The sequence below is a fragment of the Globicephala melas genome, chromosome 12 (assembly GCF_963455315.2).
Source record: "Globicephala melas chromosome 12, mGloMel1.2, whole genome shotgun sequence".
Lineage (NCBI taxonomy): Eukaryota > Metazoa > Chordata > Mammalia > Artiodactyla > Delphinidae > Globicephala > Globicephala melas.
In genome coordinates, this window is record NC_083325.1 from 3,162,115 (window position 1) to 3,177,524 (window position 15,410).

General features: G+C 38.2%; 1 protein-coding gene across 1 annotated transcript in view; it reads right to left on the minus strand.

The window, feature by feature from the left end:
- MRPS9 (mitochondrial ribosomal protein S9) overlaps positions 1 to 15,084 on the minus strand; it is a 41,690-nt gene extending 26,606 nt beyond the window's left edge. The window contains exons 1-4 of the mRNA XM_030845050.2: positions 14,917 to 15,084; positions 11,233 to 11,412; positions 3,938 to 4,000; positions 3,819 to 3,849 (exon numbers count right to left, since the gene is read on the minus strand). Of these exons, the coding sequence (XP_030700910.1) occupies positions 3,819 to 3,849; positions 3,938 to 4,000; positions 11,233 to 11,412; positions 14,917 to 15,051 (409 nt within the window). The 5' untranslated portion in view covers positions 15,052 to 15,084. The remainder of the gene's footprint in view (positions 1 to 3,818; positions 3,850 to 3,937; positions 4,001 to 11,232; positions 11,413 to 14,916) is intronic.
- Positions 15,085 to 15,410: the final 326 nt, after the last annotated feature.

Consider the following 15,410-nt stretch of genomic DNA (forward strand, 5'->3'; position numbering starts at 1 on the left):
ACATTAATAAATTCCTAATGTTAAACCACCCTTGTATTCCTGGGGTGTGGGGGGGAGAGATCCTATTCTCTATAATGCTGTATTTCGTTTGCTATCATTTAATTTAGTAAGAATACAGTGTAGGTTTCTTTAAGGTGAGCTTAGAAGTTTATGTTATCCTTTTTCTGCTCTGCAGCAGTTCACATAACATAAAAGTTAGAAACTTTTTCAAGGTATGACAGACCTCACCAACAAAACTTTCTGGGCTGTGTGCCTCTTTGGTTAGGTCTTTGATTACCTTTGACTTCTCCAGCTTTTAGTCTAACTAGCATTTCCTAATTAAGACAATTTTGGGAACGCTGTTTTTCTTTAAACTGTGTGAGTGGGGTTTGAGCTACACTCTGGATCCACAACTGCCTGGGCCCACCTACGTCCGCTGCCTCGGCCACTTCCCAGCTATGTGCCCTGGGTAAGTTTACCCAACACATCTGAAAAATGGGGAAAACAATATTATAGACTTATGAAAACTGCTGGGAAGATTATGAGTTAATGCATGCAAAGCACTGAGAACTGTGCCTGGCCTGCTCTAAGTTTTAATAAATACTAGTTACTATATCATTTAGGATATTTTTCAGATTAGTAAGAATCAAGTTACCCATAACAATCGTACACTTTTAAATATCCTCTGAATATTATTATGTAAAATTATTAACGTTGTCCTCTTATGTTTTCTCTCTTTTTCCATTAACCAGACTTGCTAGAATTTGATCAATTCCACTGGCTTTTTCAAAGAGTTAGTTGGTTTTATTGTCCTACCCCTTCTTTTAAAAATCTTTACTTCTTTCAGCCATTTCATTCTTTTTCTGCCTTTTTTTTTTTTTTTTTTTTCGGTACGCAGGCCTCTCACTGTTGTGGCCTCTCCCGTTGCGGAGCACAGGCTCCGGACGCGCAGGCTCAGCGGCCATGGCTCACAGGCCCAGCCGCTCTGCGGCATGTGGGATCTTCCCGGACCGGGGCACGAACCCACATCCCCTGCATCGGCAGGTGGACTCTCAACCACTGCGCCACCAGGGAAGCCCTTTTCTGCCTTCTTGAACTGAATACTGAACAGTTCATTTATTTCTAGTCTTTCTTAATAACTAATAAATATATGTTTGCCTCTGCATAAAACACTGTCCGTATCCCATAGGGCTTAATATGAACTGTCATATACTTCTAAATAGTCTAAAATCTCAATTTTGATTTCTCTTTAACCCAAAAGTTTTATGGTTCTACAATTTTAATTCAGAATATCTAATCTACAAAATTTCTATAATTTGTTAGGTTTTCTCTACAACCTATTACATCATATTCTATTAATATTCCATTGGCATCCGCATAGAAAATGTATTCTTTGTACTTGTATCTGTAACTATAAAATCATGCTGTGTTATTCAAATTCTTTACAGCCTTAGTTAACAGCTTTTGCTTTAAACATTTCAACGCTAAATGCTTGGTGCAAAAAGGTTCATGGTCGTCAAATCCACTTAATGGATATTAGGTTTTATCGATATAGATTAACATTCTTGTCTCACTGAACCATTCCCGAACCTCCCTGAATTCCATTCTGTCTGGCATTAGGTGCTACTCCTTGCTTCTGTCATCAACCGGGTACATATCTTTGTTTTTCCCAATATTTTTATCACTTACTTTAAAAAGTAGAGCAGCTTTTTTATGTTAACTCAATCTGGAAGCTTCCATCTTTTAATATGGGAAGTGGCAGCACATTACAAGTGCCATAATCTATTCAAATCTAAAGTTCACTGATTTTTTTAACATAAAAAATCAATTTGTCCTATTTACAAAGTACAGCAAAATTGGTAGGTAGATGGCAAAAAGTACTCTGCTGATTCTAAAGGCATACTGTTTAAACACAGTTAAATATACTTCACTGAATTGTAAGAAAATCCTATCAACACTGACATATTTCCAAAATAACACACAGGCATTTTGCAGGGACACACGGACATTTCAGTTTTTACATTCCAGCTGATAGTAGTAACAACTTTCTAATATTCAGAAGCTGGTATGATCTGAAAGAAAGAACCAGTCTCAGAGGGGCAGATATACAAGAACAGATGCAACTAGCAGAGATATACAGAACAAAGAGAGGAAGAGACATAAGTGAGGAGACTGAGAGGTTGAAAAATGGGGGGAAAAAAAGTAATTTTTTTCCCCACTAAAATAAGGGGAAAAAAATCACTATCATTACAAACATTTACAGAAAAGTCACTAAGTGTAAGTTACTGGGCCTTGTGCATAGTTTTATTTCTAGAAAACTGAACTGCATCTTTAAATTTGATGTGTACTTTTAATATAGCCTTCATCTATTATCTTCCCAGAAGCTATTAATTGAATTGATGTCACAGTTTATTATCAACCACATCTAAGAATTCAGAAAATACAAAAGACAGAATATTTATTAAAAGATTCAAAATACTTATAACAAGATTCAAAATAAAAATTATCATGTAAAGAGAAGAAGAGAAAAATGACAGAAGCCTAGCTTTGAACAAAGGTGACTCAGCAAAAACCAATGCAAAACAAATACATTTTTAATAAAAATATCTGCTCTCTCACCAATCTCTATTTATCAGCTCTGCAACACCCTAATGCTGCCTGTAAACTGAGCATCTGTGGCCAGCAAGTGACCCTCCAATGTATCCACACATTTTCGCTGTTGAGTTACACACCTACTAAGAGTCAACTGTGTTTATTCCCAAAACCTGTTTATTAGAATTGTACTTATTTCTGTAATTACATGAATCAAGTATTTCATAACAGATGAAACATGGGTGGAAACAGAAAAGACAGTTGATGCTTCTATCAAAACGAAGTTGAATGCTTTAGAAAGATTCAAAGGCAAGTTACTAAAAAAAAAAGTCTGTTCAACTTCTGTGTAGTCAGGGGAAAATTGGTAGAAATATAAAAATATTCTGCACTCAGATTCCTTAGGAAGTTTAAGTTCTTCACTCCACTGTAAGGAAATCAAAACTAAAAACCTCTGATGATGTATCTCAAGGGCAGAGGCACGCAAAAGAAATGAGGAGGAACAGATACATCCTCAAAGAAAAACCCTCTAGGGCTATAGCAAAAGACTGATGAATATAAATTTATATTTGGGTGTTTTAAAGAAATGATTTCTGGCTTTAATACTTTTTAAAGTAACTGACAATGCCCCCCCGAAAACTTATCCAAGAAGCTTCTAATGTAAATTAGAAAATAGTAAATATGTTATTTTCTGGTGACCTTAAAGCTTGTCCTACGTTTTCAAGATTTTAGTTTACACATTTAAAAGGTAAAGAGAAAAATCTTAAAAGAAACCAGAGAAAACAGGGGGCCAGCTAAGAATGTTGGCTAACTGCTCATCAGGAACAATGCAAGGCAAGAGACAACAGAGTCACATCAATAAAGTAATAAAAGTCAAAAAAGAGGGGAGGGAATCTATATTCAGTGAAAATATGCTTACAAATTGAAGAAAATTTTTAAATTTTCATATTAAAAAAAGTTGAATTTGTCTCCAGCAGATCGGTACCCAGCTCTTCTTCAAAAAGGCATATTAGAATGCAAATAAACTGACATTAGTATAGGCATAAACTCTAACCTGATCTAATTTTAATATTATTTAATTAAAAAGAAACAGTTTGTAAACTCCATTCATTATTAGTTATAAAGTACTCCTGACTTATTTCACGACTACCATGACATAGGAGGGCATCTCCATAACACCTGAGTGGCTGCTGATATATAACACAGCACTGTAGGAAAGAAAGAACTGTTTTATACTTGAACAAACTTACCTCTTTGTTTAGGAAAAATCTCTTCAGGATGCTGTAAAATAAATTAAAAATGCATTAGGTTATTGCTGTAAGATATAAACCTAAGTGAAATTTGTGAAAATATTAATGAAGATAACTACCTTCATTACTGGCCGGGCTCGCTTCTCAAACAAACCACTGGGAAAAAGGTAAGCAATCGCTCTCTGAAAATACACACAAAGGTTAATTAACAATTGTTATAAAAACAAGTTCACGTTATGACTAATAGTAACTGAGTGCTTACCATGTGCCAGATATCGAACCAAGAGTTTCACATACATTATCTCACCTTGTAATCTTCTAAATGGGATAATAAAATTACCACATATACATTCCCCAAAAGAAAAAAATTTGTAACTGTTACACTAGATCTGTCTGCTCCCAGACAGAAATTTATTAGACTATGGCATGGTTTACCTGAATCCAAAACAAAAAAAGTACTGATTAAAAAAAAAGAATGTAAACTAAAGAAAAAAATTAATCCAAGTAAGTCACCGAATAAAGTAATTCTCATTTGTAAACATGTTGTTTACATCTTTGGATTTTCACCAGAATACTGGTAATTCAAGTGTTCCCTAAAATGAAGGCAAAGTATTTAACTATATTCTTAGGCTTATGTCAAAGTATAAAAGGATTGCAAACTCAATCCAGGAGAAGGAAGCACTGGGTCAGGAATGCAATCTCTATTAATTAGGTATCCCAGCTGGGCAGTGGGTCTGCAGCTGTTAACTTGATCAATGACTTACCTAAATGTCATCTCTACTGATTCGCTTATAAATTACCAGCAAGTGAGACTAATGTACAGGTGCTAATTTATTTAAACTGTTCTCTACAGTTCTACACAGCTTTATAAACTGCATCTGGCACCTAATGTTAGCTGTCAGTTGTACTTAGACATGCCTGTCCTAACGACTCTGTTCATTAGAAGTGAGCACAAATTATGAAATATTGTGAAAAATGATACATCAAATGGAATGGGCACAGCAAATCAATTAGAGAAACTTCACACAGCATATTCACACTCTGGAGAACAAAACATTCAGGTTTCGGAAGGAGGTCTATAATACCAATTAAAAAGCTATTGGTAGGGCTTCCCTGGTGGCGCAGTGGTTGAGAGTCCGCCTGCTGATGCAGTGGACGCGGGTTCGTGCCCTGGTCCGGGAGGATCCCACATGCCGCAGAGCGGCTGGGCCCGTGAGCCATGGCTGCTGAGCCTGCACATCCGGAGCCTGTGCTCTGCAACAGGACAGGCCACAACGGTGAGAGGCCCGCGTACCGCAAAAAAAAAAAAAAAAAGTAATTGGTAGACTTCAGCAGTATTATATATCAATTTGCTGGCTTTTCTCCTGAAATTCTAGAGTAATGCAGAACTTAACTTTTAATTCCCAAATAAAGACATTAGTAAATGCAAGTGCAATTCTATATCCATAATATTTAATATAACCGAAATGTCTCCAACTTAAAATTTATAAGCTTAATTCAAAAAGGAAAATGCAAATATCAGTGGTCCTCAACCTTTCTGTGTTTACAGCATGATTCTGAGAAAAAGAATTTTGATGGTACACGTGAGAGGATGAAAAGGGTGAGCAACACTACACAGATCGTCTACTCCAGCACAGCGGTGTGTGACAACGCCTATGGAATTCCAAGGCCCTGACCACTGGCCAGTCTTGAGCCTTTGGTCAAGATTTGAGGAAAACATTTCTGCCCACCTCTGTTACACACTATGGGGCTATTTCTTACAGTTCCCATACACACAGACTCTTCTTTTGACCAAACTATAACTGCTTTACACTGAATTACAAACTCCGTTCAGCTCAATGTTCATGGGACAGACTCCTCCATGGAGTAACATACACTGTCTCAGACAAGAGTCCTTTTCACACACTGATCAACATCTGGAAATCACCTGGGAAAGATTTATGGCACAGGAGTTGAGAAACACGGCATTAAGATCTATTTTCAAAATATTTAGCATGCATCTGAGTACTTTCAGCAAGACACCAAACACACATACACTACACTGCTTGTCAGAGGGACCTGTTTGTCCTCGGATCAGATCTTCTGGGGGTTACCAGCAGCACCAGTGATTCACAGAGAAAGAGCAGCAGGGGGTTCCTTTCTTTTCAATGTAACTTAAGAAATTAGGCAAAAATTAAACTATTTTGAAATGGAGAAAATCTATACCTAATTTCTTTTTAGTTAATTTGCTATTTCACCAACTAAAAAGGATATTTTTCATATAAATTTAATGCCATCAATGAGCATTAAACATTTTGCAAAACAAAATTTCTAGCAGATACACAACGCTGTAGCTTTAATAAAAAAACCTTCTAAATAATGTACCTTTAAATATCCGCAGTGACAAGCAGAATTATTTTTATCCGTAAAGTTTACCTGTCATATTTCTTTTTCTTTCACTAATCCACAACAGTACTCTTGTTTAAAGGCTTATTAAATTAAGGGTGCACTAGCATAAAAGATTACCCAGGTGTAATTTTCACACATAAGTTGTATACGCTTCACTCAGTGAGGCCAGAGGCCATATTTCTATTCAAGCTCAACCTTCTGGAATAAAGTTGTAAACCTAGAAATCAATGGAAAAGGCCTATGAAGAGCTGAAGTAGCTACTACTATAAACTCATGATTTCCTCATGCTGAGTCCAGTGGCTCCTAGTTTTAATCCACACGCCTAACAACCTTAGCTATGCCAGAAGGCCAGCAGGCAAAGGGAGCGGCAAGAGGCAAAGACAGACACCTTGATAGGGAAGGAGACGGCAGAGCCAGGCCACTCAGTACGGCGACAAACACACTACGGGGCTCCGCAGTTTAACAACCACTCTCAACAGGAACATCCTGAGGTTAAATTATACTCTCTATATTCTACTAAGTAAGGCTGGGGAGACTGCAATTTATTTTAGAAAATGCTACCAAAAAATTTAATCTTTGAAAGTGTGGAAAAAACAGACTTTGGATACAGAAACGCCGTGTACAGCTTTGACTTCCTCAACAATAAATACCTACTCTGTAGGTTTTTATGAAGATTAAACGTGCGAATGTATATCAGGCTCCCAGACAGCATCTTGCACATACATACGAGGTTTTCAGTAAGTGGTGGTATTTTTCTTTTCAAATAACAATTAAAAATAAGTTTCTCTCATCTAGGAAATTCCCTTTTGTAGACTATCTAATTTCCTGATCATATTATTAAGAGACAAATTACAATACCTAGTTTTAATTTATATAGTAAAAGTCAACATTATAAAAAGCATTCACGATATCTAAATACGTAATAGCAACCATAATGTTCTTCTGAAGATTATCTGGAAGCTTAAAATATTTTCCTGATTTTGGATATCAAATTATTTATTTTTGTCTTTAGAAATAACCAAGCATTCTGTCAGTATGGAAATGTTAAAGAGGACTTAGCTACACTGTCTCTCTTTCGGGTTATATACACAGCCAAACCTGTTACAAAAATAATAGTTTCAAATAAATAAATGAAAACAGGAACTATAAAATGATAAATTCCCATATATTTTCAGTGCTTTGGAAACAGTGGCTGTCATCGTCCTCTTTTGCTTTTACGTCTACTCAGATGTCAAAGAAGGTCCTCTTAATTTAATAAAATGCCAGAAGAGGTAATTGACATAAAACGTGAGACTGAGTGAAGCACATCAATCATTTGTAGGAAAGTCGAGCACAGCAGAACCAAGTGGCCCACGTCAAGGAAAAGGGATCCCACTTCCACAGGGCTTTCAGACATGAGCGAGGTGAGACCACACACCACCCTGCAGTACGATACAAACTCTGGCTGAAGTGGCTCCTGATAAATCAATGTTCCCAAGAGGACTGCAGATTCTCCTCCCCAACATTCTGTCTCATGGAAGACTTGTATGACCAAGGCAATCAGAAAACTAGTGACTGATTCAAGTCATGGTAGATTTTATTTATTACAATAAAATCTGCCATAAGAACAATAACATAACGCATTAATCTCACGCTCCTTAGTTATATCCTGAGGTAGGCGCGCAGGTATTATTATTTTAGAGATGAGGAAACCTAGTGACCGTGCTGTGATCTGTCAGACGTTACAATGCGAGTTAGTGATGCTGCGAGGACTCTCCTAATGCCAGGTTCTGCACCTTTCTACAACGTCACTTCAACTACAACAAATTTATCTTTTAAAAGAATGTTAATTTAACCACAAAGTTCTACATGTTCTGCATCTACATTCCTCACAAGAAATCCAGCTTCATTTTAAAACATTTTACATGTTTTAAAGAAGTGATTGGACTTTTTTCATAACAATTCATGATTTCATTACTTTATTGTCTAAATCTAAGGAAGATTTTTATTATGTTCTATTAGCACAATGACACAAAATAACATCAACTTACTTTCACTACACACACACACACACACACACACACACACAGAGTTTTAAAGAAAAGCTGCCACCCCTCACATTTACTGTGTGATGTTAAACATACCTTCTCTGGAAACAACTCAATATTTTAAGAAGCAGAACTAAAAATATTGTTTCTACCTGACTGAATGACAGAATCTTTTAGATTTCTCTAAATAATACAAAAAGGATCCTTTAGATGAAGACACCAATGTCTGTCTGTTTTAAACCCCTTAGAGAAAAAAATTTTTAAGTATTTTAATATATGAAAAAAACTGTTTTAGATCTTCAATATTTTTGCCTAAATGCATTTCACAGATGACTGCAGCAATCATTATTTTAGCAATTGGTTAGTAGCAAGGAAAAACCAGTTTCTAAAATTCATATAATAACGAATGGTTTAATCTGAATACAATGGCACTTAATTTACCTATGTGAAAATTATACAGCAAGCCTAGACTTTTAACTAGGTAATTGAATTAAATTATAGGTCATGTCTACTCTGTAAAAATTAAAACTGTTTTCATGAGGATTTAACATCTCAAACTAGCATTCTGATTAAACAGCCAAACAATGAACTCACACCACTCTAAACAACATAATTCATACGTAATACTTATGTTGTGAAAATGCTCATCCCTTCAGATAGATTTACAAAACTGCTGAATGATTCTGTTTCTCTCACTGAGCTAAATATATTCCATGTACACCTAAAAAGGTAGTGAAGAGATGCTCCAAAATGCCTTAGTGGTCAAGTCAGTTAGGTAGTGGGATCCTCTTCCTGAGAACAGTTACTCAGGGACACACAGACCACAAGGAGAGAGGGGAGGACCATTGTTAAAAGCAGACAGTAATTATCAAAAATCAAAAACAGAAATACACACACAAATCCCAGGCCCAGAGGCCTTCACTGATGAATTCAACCAAACATTTAAAGAAGAATTAATACCAATTCTTCACGAACAATTCCAAAAATAAAAGAGAATTTCCCAACTCATTCTGTGAGACCAGTATTACCCTGATATCAAAATCACAGACATTACAAGAAAAGAAAAATACAGATAAGTATTAATTAGATGCAAAAATCCTCAGCAAAACACTAGCAAACTAATTCCAGAAACATATAAGAAAGATGACCCACCCTGACAAAGTGGGATTTATTCCAGGAACACAAGGTTGGTTTAACATCTAAGTCAATTGATGCAAAAAATAATAAATAAATAACCCATATCCTTTAAAATATAGTTAAAATCTCTGATTCTTGTGAGTCTTAACTGACATCTAACACTTTGTTTAAAAGGGTTGGCTGGGGCTTCCCTGGTGGCACAGTGGTTGGGAGTCCGCCTGCTGATGCAGGGGACACGGGTTCGTGCCCCGGTCCGGGAAGATCACACATGCCGCGGAGCAGCTAGACCCATGAGCCATGGCCGCTGAGCCTGCGCGTCCGGAGCCTGTGCTCCGCAACGGGAGAGGCCACAACGGTGAGAGGCCCGCACACCGCAAAAAAAAAAAAAAAAAAAGGGGGGGGTTGGCTGTTAAGAAGTAATGTTTCATTGAATAATGTTAAAAAAAAAAAAAATCTTCATTTGCTTCCATGATTCCCAGAACAAATTACAGGTAAAACAAGTTTGTCCTTTATGATTGACTTTGTGATTTGTTATGTCATAAACTTTTTGGGGGTTTGTATTTGTCTCCTTAGTCCTAAGAACAACGTGGAGATCATCATCCCTATTTTAATTTAGTAAATAAATAAAGAAAAAAAAGATAAAGTAGATAAAGAAAATGAAAAAAAAAAATCAAGTAATGTGATATACCACACCAATAAAAGATATCATCTCAGTAAAAGCAAAAAAAAAAAAAAAAAAAAGTTGACAATATCCAAAACCCCTTTATGATAATAATGCTCAGCAAACTAGGTATGGAAAGGAATCTCCAGTACCTGATAAAGAGCATCTATAAAAACCCATAGCTAACATCATTCCCGATGGTGAAAGACGAAGGCTTTTCCCTAAGATCAGGAACAAGGTGAGAATGTCCACTCACTATTTCTATTCAGCTTTGCTGGAGGTCCTAGCCAGGGCAATTAGGCAAGAAAAGGAAATAAAAGGCATTCAGATTGGAAAGAAAGAACTAAAACTATTTCTATTTGTCAGTGGCAACATTTTATATGTAGAAAATCCTAAGAAATCCACCAAAAAACTACAAAACAATTCTATTTACAATAGAATAACTTCAAAAAGCAATTAATGCTCAGAAATAAACTTAAAAGAAATGCCAAACAAACTCTGAAAACTGGAAAACATCACAATAAGAAATTAAAGAAGATCTAAATAAACAGAAGGACATCCCATGATCACAGATCAGAAGACTTAAGATGGCAATACTCCCAAAATTTATCTAGAGATTCAACATAATCCCTATCAAAATCCTAGCTGGCTCGCTGAAGAAACTGATTAGCTCATTCTAAAATTCATATGGAAATTCAAAGGGCAGAGAACAGACAAAATGACCTTGAAAAAGAAGAACAAAGTAAGAGTACTAGCACTAGGTGGAACGGGAACAGAATTTTAGCCCTACTCTCAAATCACTCAGAACATGCCCTCACTTTGAAAATTCAAATATATAGTTAGGTTGATAAAAACTCTGGGCTTGGGTTTACTTATGGGATTTTTCCTATAAACTTACTTTTATCATTTTGTAAGAAAGCTGAGTTTAAGACTACATAACAGAATAAATGTTTCTAAGTTGTGTATAAACATTCATTGTGGCTCCTGTGACCTGGAATCAAGGAAAAGTATCCATTTCTGGTTAAAATCTAAACCTCACTATACTTTATAATACTTCAAATACAGAGTAGCAACTCTCTGAAACCACAGTTCCAACTTGCAAAATAGCAGAGTGGCATTTTTCCTTATTCTGACAGTCTGACAGCTTTCGGTATTTAAAACTCTACAACAGTTACTTTTCCAACAGAGTAACTGTACTTACATCAATATCCTCTTGGGTAAAAGTTTCTGGATCTTCTCCCATCATGTTGGCTAAGTGTCTCTTTCCTATGTTGAATTCTTCAATCTGCTTTTTAATAAAATCCACTGTGTAAGTTTCACGTCTTAAGACTGCAACATTTTTCCTTGTTGTTACAACTGTGGTGTGTCTTAACCTTAATATCTAGGAGAAAATACAAATGGAAAGAAAAGATTTTAAATTAAACAATGATCTTACAGGCCACTGTCTCTAAATAAAACGAGACATTCAAATAACTCTCTTTTTATTATGGTACTCAACTGGCAGGAGTCTGGAGACAAGGTAAAGGCTTGTTAAGACAACTGTTCCCTGCTAGAAAGCTTGCTTTTAAAAGCTTCTGCTTACAAAGTTGAAACTACTAGCATTTCAACACATTACAAATAATAATAAAAAAAGTAACTGTGAGTGATATGCTACCTCCGTGTCTGCTACAAACATCCACATTTGATACCGACTGGTCAATGTCGGCTGCTGTGATATTTGACACACAACGAATGAAGAGTAAAACGCCACTCCCTTAAAAAGAATTAAAAAAAAAGAATTCATGGGTAACCTTTGTATCACACCATGACTGTCAAACTGCTTATAATAAAGCCGAAACTACTTTCATTTGTGACAGTTTAAAAAAAAAAATTTCAAGTATCTTCACATAGCCATACACTTTCTAATCCTGTCCCACCGCTCTCTCACCAATTATTATACCAATTATAATTGCTATAACCAATTATTTGTTGTTGCCAGAATCCACTGACTCTGTACATCTCTGTCCCTTGTGGACCTATTACATGTTCCTAGAACAGAATACCTCTCTTTTCTCACATAACTCCTAACTGACTCTCCCAACACCTCCTCTGAGAAGCTGCCCACCACTCTACCCATCACAACTCATTTGTATTAGGCACTGCACTTCTGTGCTTTTCTGTATTTACTTTGTAAATCTCACAGTACACTGTGTGTAGATCCTTGATATTCATGGGTTTAAAACCAGAAAAATCTGGCCATTCCCAAGTAATATTCCCTCCTCCACCCCAAATTTGGGACACTCAGATATCTGCACTTGTACTGAGCCATTAACATGAAACGTGTATGCCACAATTCTGGTATGCAGGAGAAAACCTGGAGAGCTTCCCAACTGAGTAGCCAGGAGCCACAGCTTAACAGAACTTGTTTCTTTTTCCTTTTGCATCAGTGTCAAACATTTTTGACTGTGACCCACAGTAATAGCTACTGATTATATCACCCCCAGGACACACATATATATACATAAACAAAAGGCAAAAATACCCTGTATAAGATGGACTTTGATTATTATAATTATTCTATTCTCTCCACTCCCTTCTTTAACCTCTTATGAGATTTCATAACTAATGGGTTATGACCCAAACTAAACAAAAACAGGTGTAGTGTTTCAGCAACTCATAAAGTGATTAAAAACTTTGTTGTTTTATGAAACATGGCCCCTAAAAGAAATATAATGATTAATATTGGAGACGGAAGTGAAGAAATGCTAATATTTAAGACAGATAAGCTCTGGGCCAGGAAAAAAGCTTTATAAATGTCTTTAGCCATATAGAAGGAACCATTAAGGGTCTGATGGGGTCAGTTAAGTCTTTCAGTTGTATCTAAGCTGTACTGCATGTGCTAACACGTGTGCTGTGGAGGTATTCAGGAACTTGGGGATTCAGCATCTCAGGACCATCCCTTGAGAGTGCTAAGGGTGGACACCATCTAGGGATTGGTTGACTTCAATGATTTGTTTACTTCGCAGTGCCTGGCTCAAGTGAGCTGCTCAGTAAACACCTGCCATAGGGGTGGGAAAAAAGAAAAGCTTTATTTATTTCAGGAGTGGTCAGGGAGGTGAAATTAAAGCAACAAAGGAAAATCATTTTTCACCCACCTTACTGAAAAAAATAATAATACCTAATGCACGTGGAAAGAAGGGCATGCTTTTACGTCAACCATGGGCTGTGAATTGCTACAGCCTTTCTGGAGAACTATGTGGAAACATCTATTAAATGTCTACTGACATTTGCAGCAATCACCTCACAACTGGGACTCTCTCCTACAGAAATAAAAGCATCAGATACAAGATATTTGATGTAGTAAGAATTACACCAGGATGTTTACTGAACACTTTATTAGTGGGAAGAAAAAGGAAACAAAGCAAATGCCCATCAACTGTTAAATTAACTTTGATACATTCATACCACAGAATATTATGCAGCAGATTTCTGCTATATGTGTTAAGTTAAAGAAGCAAAAAGTAGAACAAGATCCCTCTTTTGAAAGTATGCATATGAATGCATGTCTATGATTAAAAGAACATCGAGAAAGACACAGAAGGATACAGACGTTCAAAGGTTTGGGAGTTCCAGGGATGGAGCAGAAGTTAACAACTCTCTGTCACCTCCCCCACTTTGTGTCAACAATAAGGACATTCTGTATGCTACAGTCCCTTTTATAGGAAATTATGCGTCTACAGAAAGGATACACTCAAAAGAGATGCATGAGAAAAATAAAAACTTCCAACCTATTTTCCAGCTAAAAAATAGTAAAAACAAATGTTTGATGGATAAGTGGATGGATTGGTTGATCTGAGTTAAAACATAAAAGAAAGAAGATTTTTAAAAAAGGTGGCACTCCTTTTTCAACAGTTTTTGATCACAGTACTTGACTTCTTTACAGTGTCTGGTACTATCAGGCACTCTCCCTCCTTGGAACACTCTCCTGTTTTCTATGCCTCCACACTGCCTGGGTTTTCCCCTACTTCTTTGGCAGGTCATTCTCAACCTCTTGGGTGGCTCTTCTTCCTCTGCTGTTTGTCCTTCAGGGTCCGATCCCTCTGCTTATTCCTCATTCACTACAACCTCCCCTAGATGATCTAATTCATTTCCAAGACCTCAATTACCATCTACAAGGTAACAGAGGACTTGTAAATCAGCTTTCTTCTTTAACTTGTTTATCTATGGGTTTACTGGAAACCTACACTGGGACATCCCAAATATAACTATTTAATAAACACAATTATATCCAAAACTAAGCTTGTTTCCTTCCCTCTCAAATCTCGTTCCTCCTACTCAGATCCCATGTCAGTAAATCGCATCATCATCCAATCAGCTGTGAAGCTAGAATCCCGGCTTCCCACTGCCCTCAGGATTAAATTTAATTTAGAAGTTGTGATCTCCATCTATCAGAGACAAAGTACCGTGAAAATCAAGAAAACCAAAACTGCACAGATGCAAGACACTTTAAAACTGTCACTCTCTCTCCTCTCCACTGTGCGACTTTCTGCATTCAGTCTTCGGGTCCCTGCAGGGGTCCAGTTCTCATCCACCTCCGCCCTCTGGACCGCGGGGCTCGTGGGCAGGGCGGGACCCATCACCCACCCGGGCGGCGGGTCAAGGCAGGAGTCGCTCTAGTTCCGTCTCAGGTAACTTCCCCCTCACTGTACCCTGAGAAAACCAGCAACAACGTCCAGGGTGGGAACCAGAAGGCAATCCCACTCCTCTCTCTACCTCAGACCGCTGCTGAGCACCTAAGACCCCAGGGCCCCGTCTGAGGGCGTGGAGACGCCAGAGGACCGCGACGGAGCCGGCTCCACATCCGCGTGCTCCAGGGACCAGCACTCCCACCTCTCTCAGGCCTTACCTGGCATCCGGGACTTCTCTGCAGCTTAGCAGCCGCGGCTTTCCAGAGGCCCTGTCCGCGAGCAAAGCTAACCCTACCCCCAAGAAAGAGCCCGTATGAAGCAGCTGCGCCGCAGGTCACACGTAGAGCCGCCATGTTGGCTGCGGGAGGCGCCGGCAGTAGGACGAAAAGGCGGGGCTTGCGGACTGCGCAGGCGCTGATGGGCTCCGGGTTCTCGAGGCTGCCGGGAAGAGGCGCTGGAGCAGGGGGCGTGTCCCGCGGCCAGAGGCGGCTCGTCGCTGATTGGGTGCGGGAGCCCGAGGGGCGTGTCCGACCCCGGTCCGGGGCAGGTGTTGACCGTGCGAAAGGTAGTGGGTCTGCATCCTGGCCTCGCGCATCTTCTGCGCGTCTTGTAGTCGGTCGCTACCCGAGTCTCCTTGGAACGACTGCCACGTGGCTGTCTCGCCAGCCCTTCCGCCCCACGTCCAGCCTGCCCTAGCGCTGGCTCCCCTGCT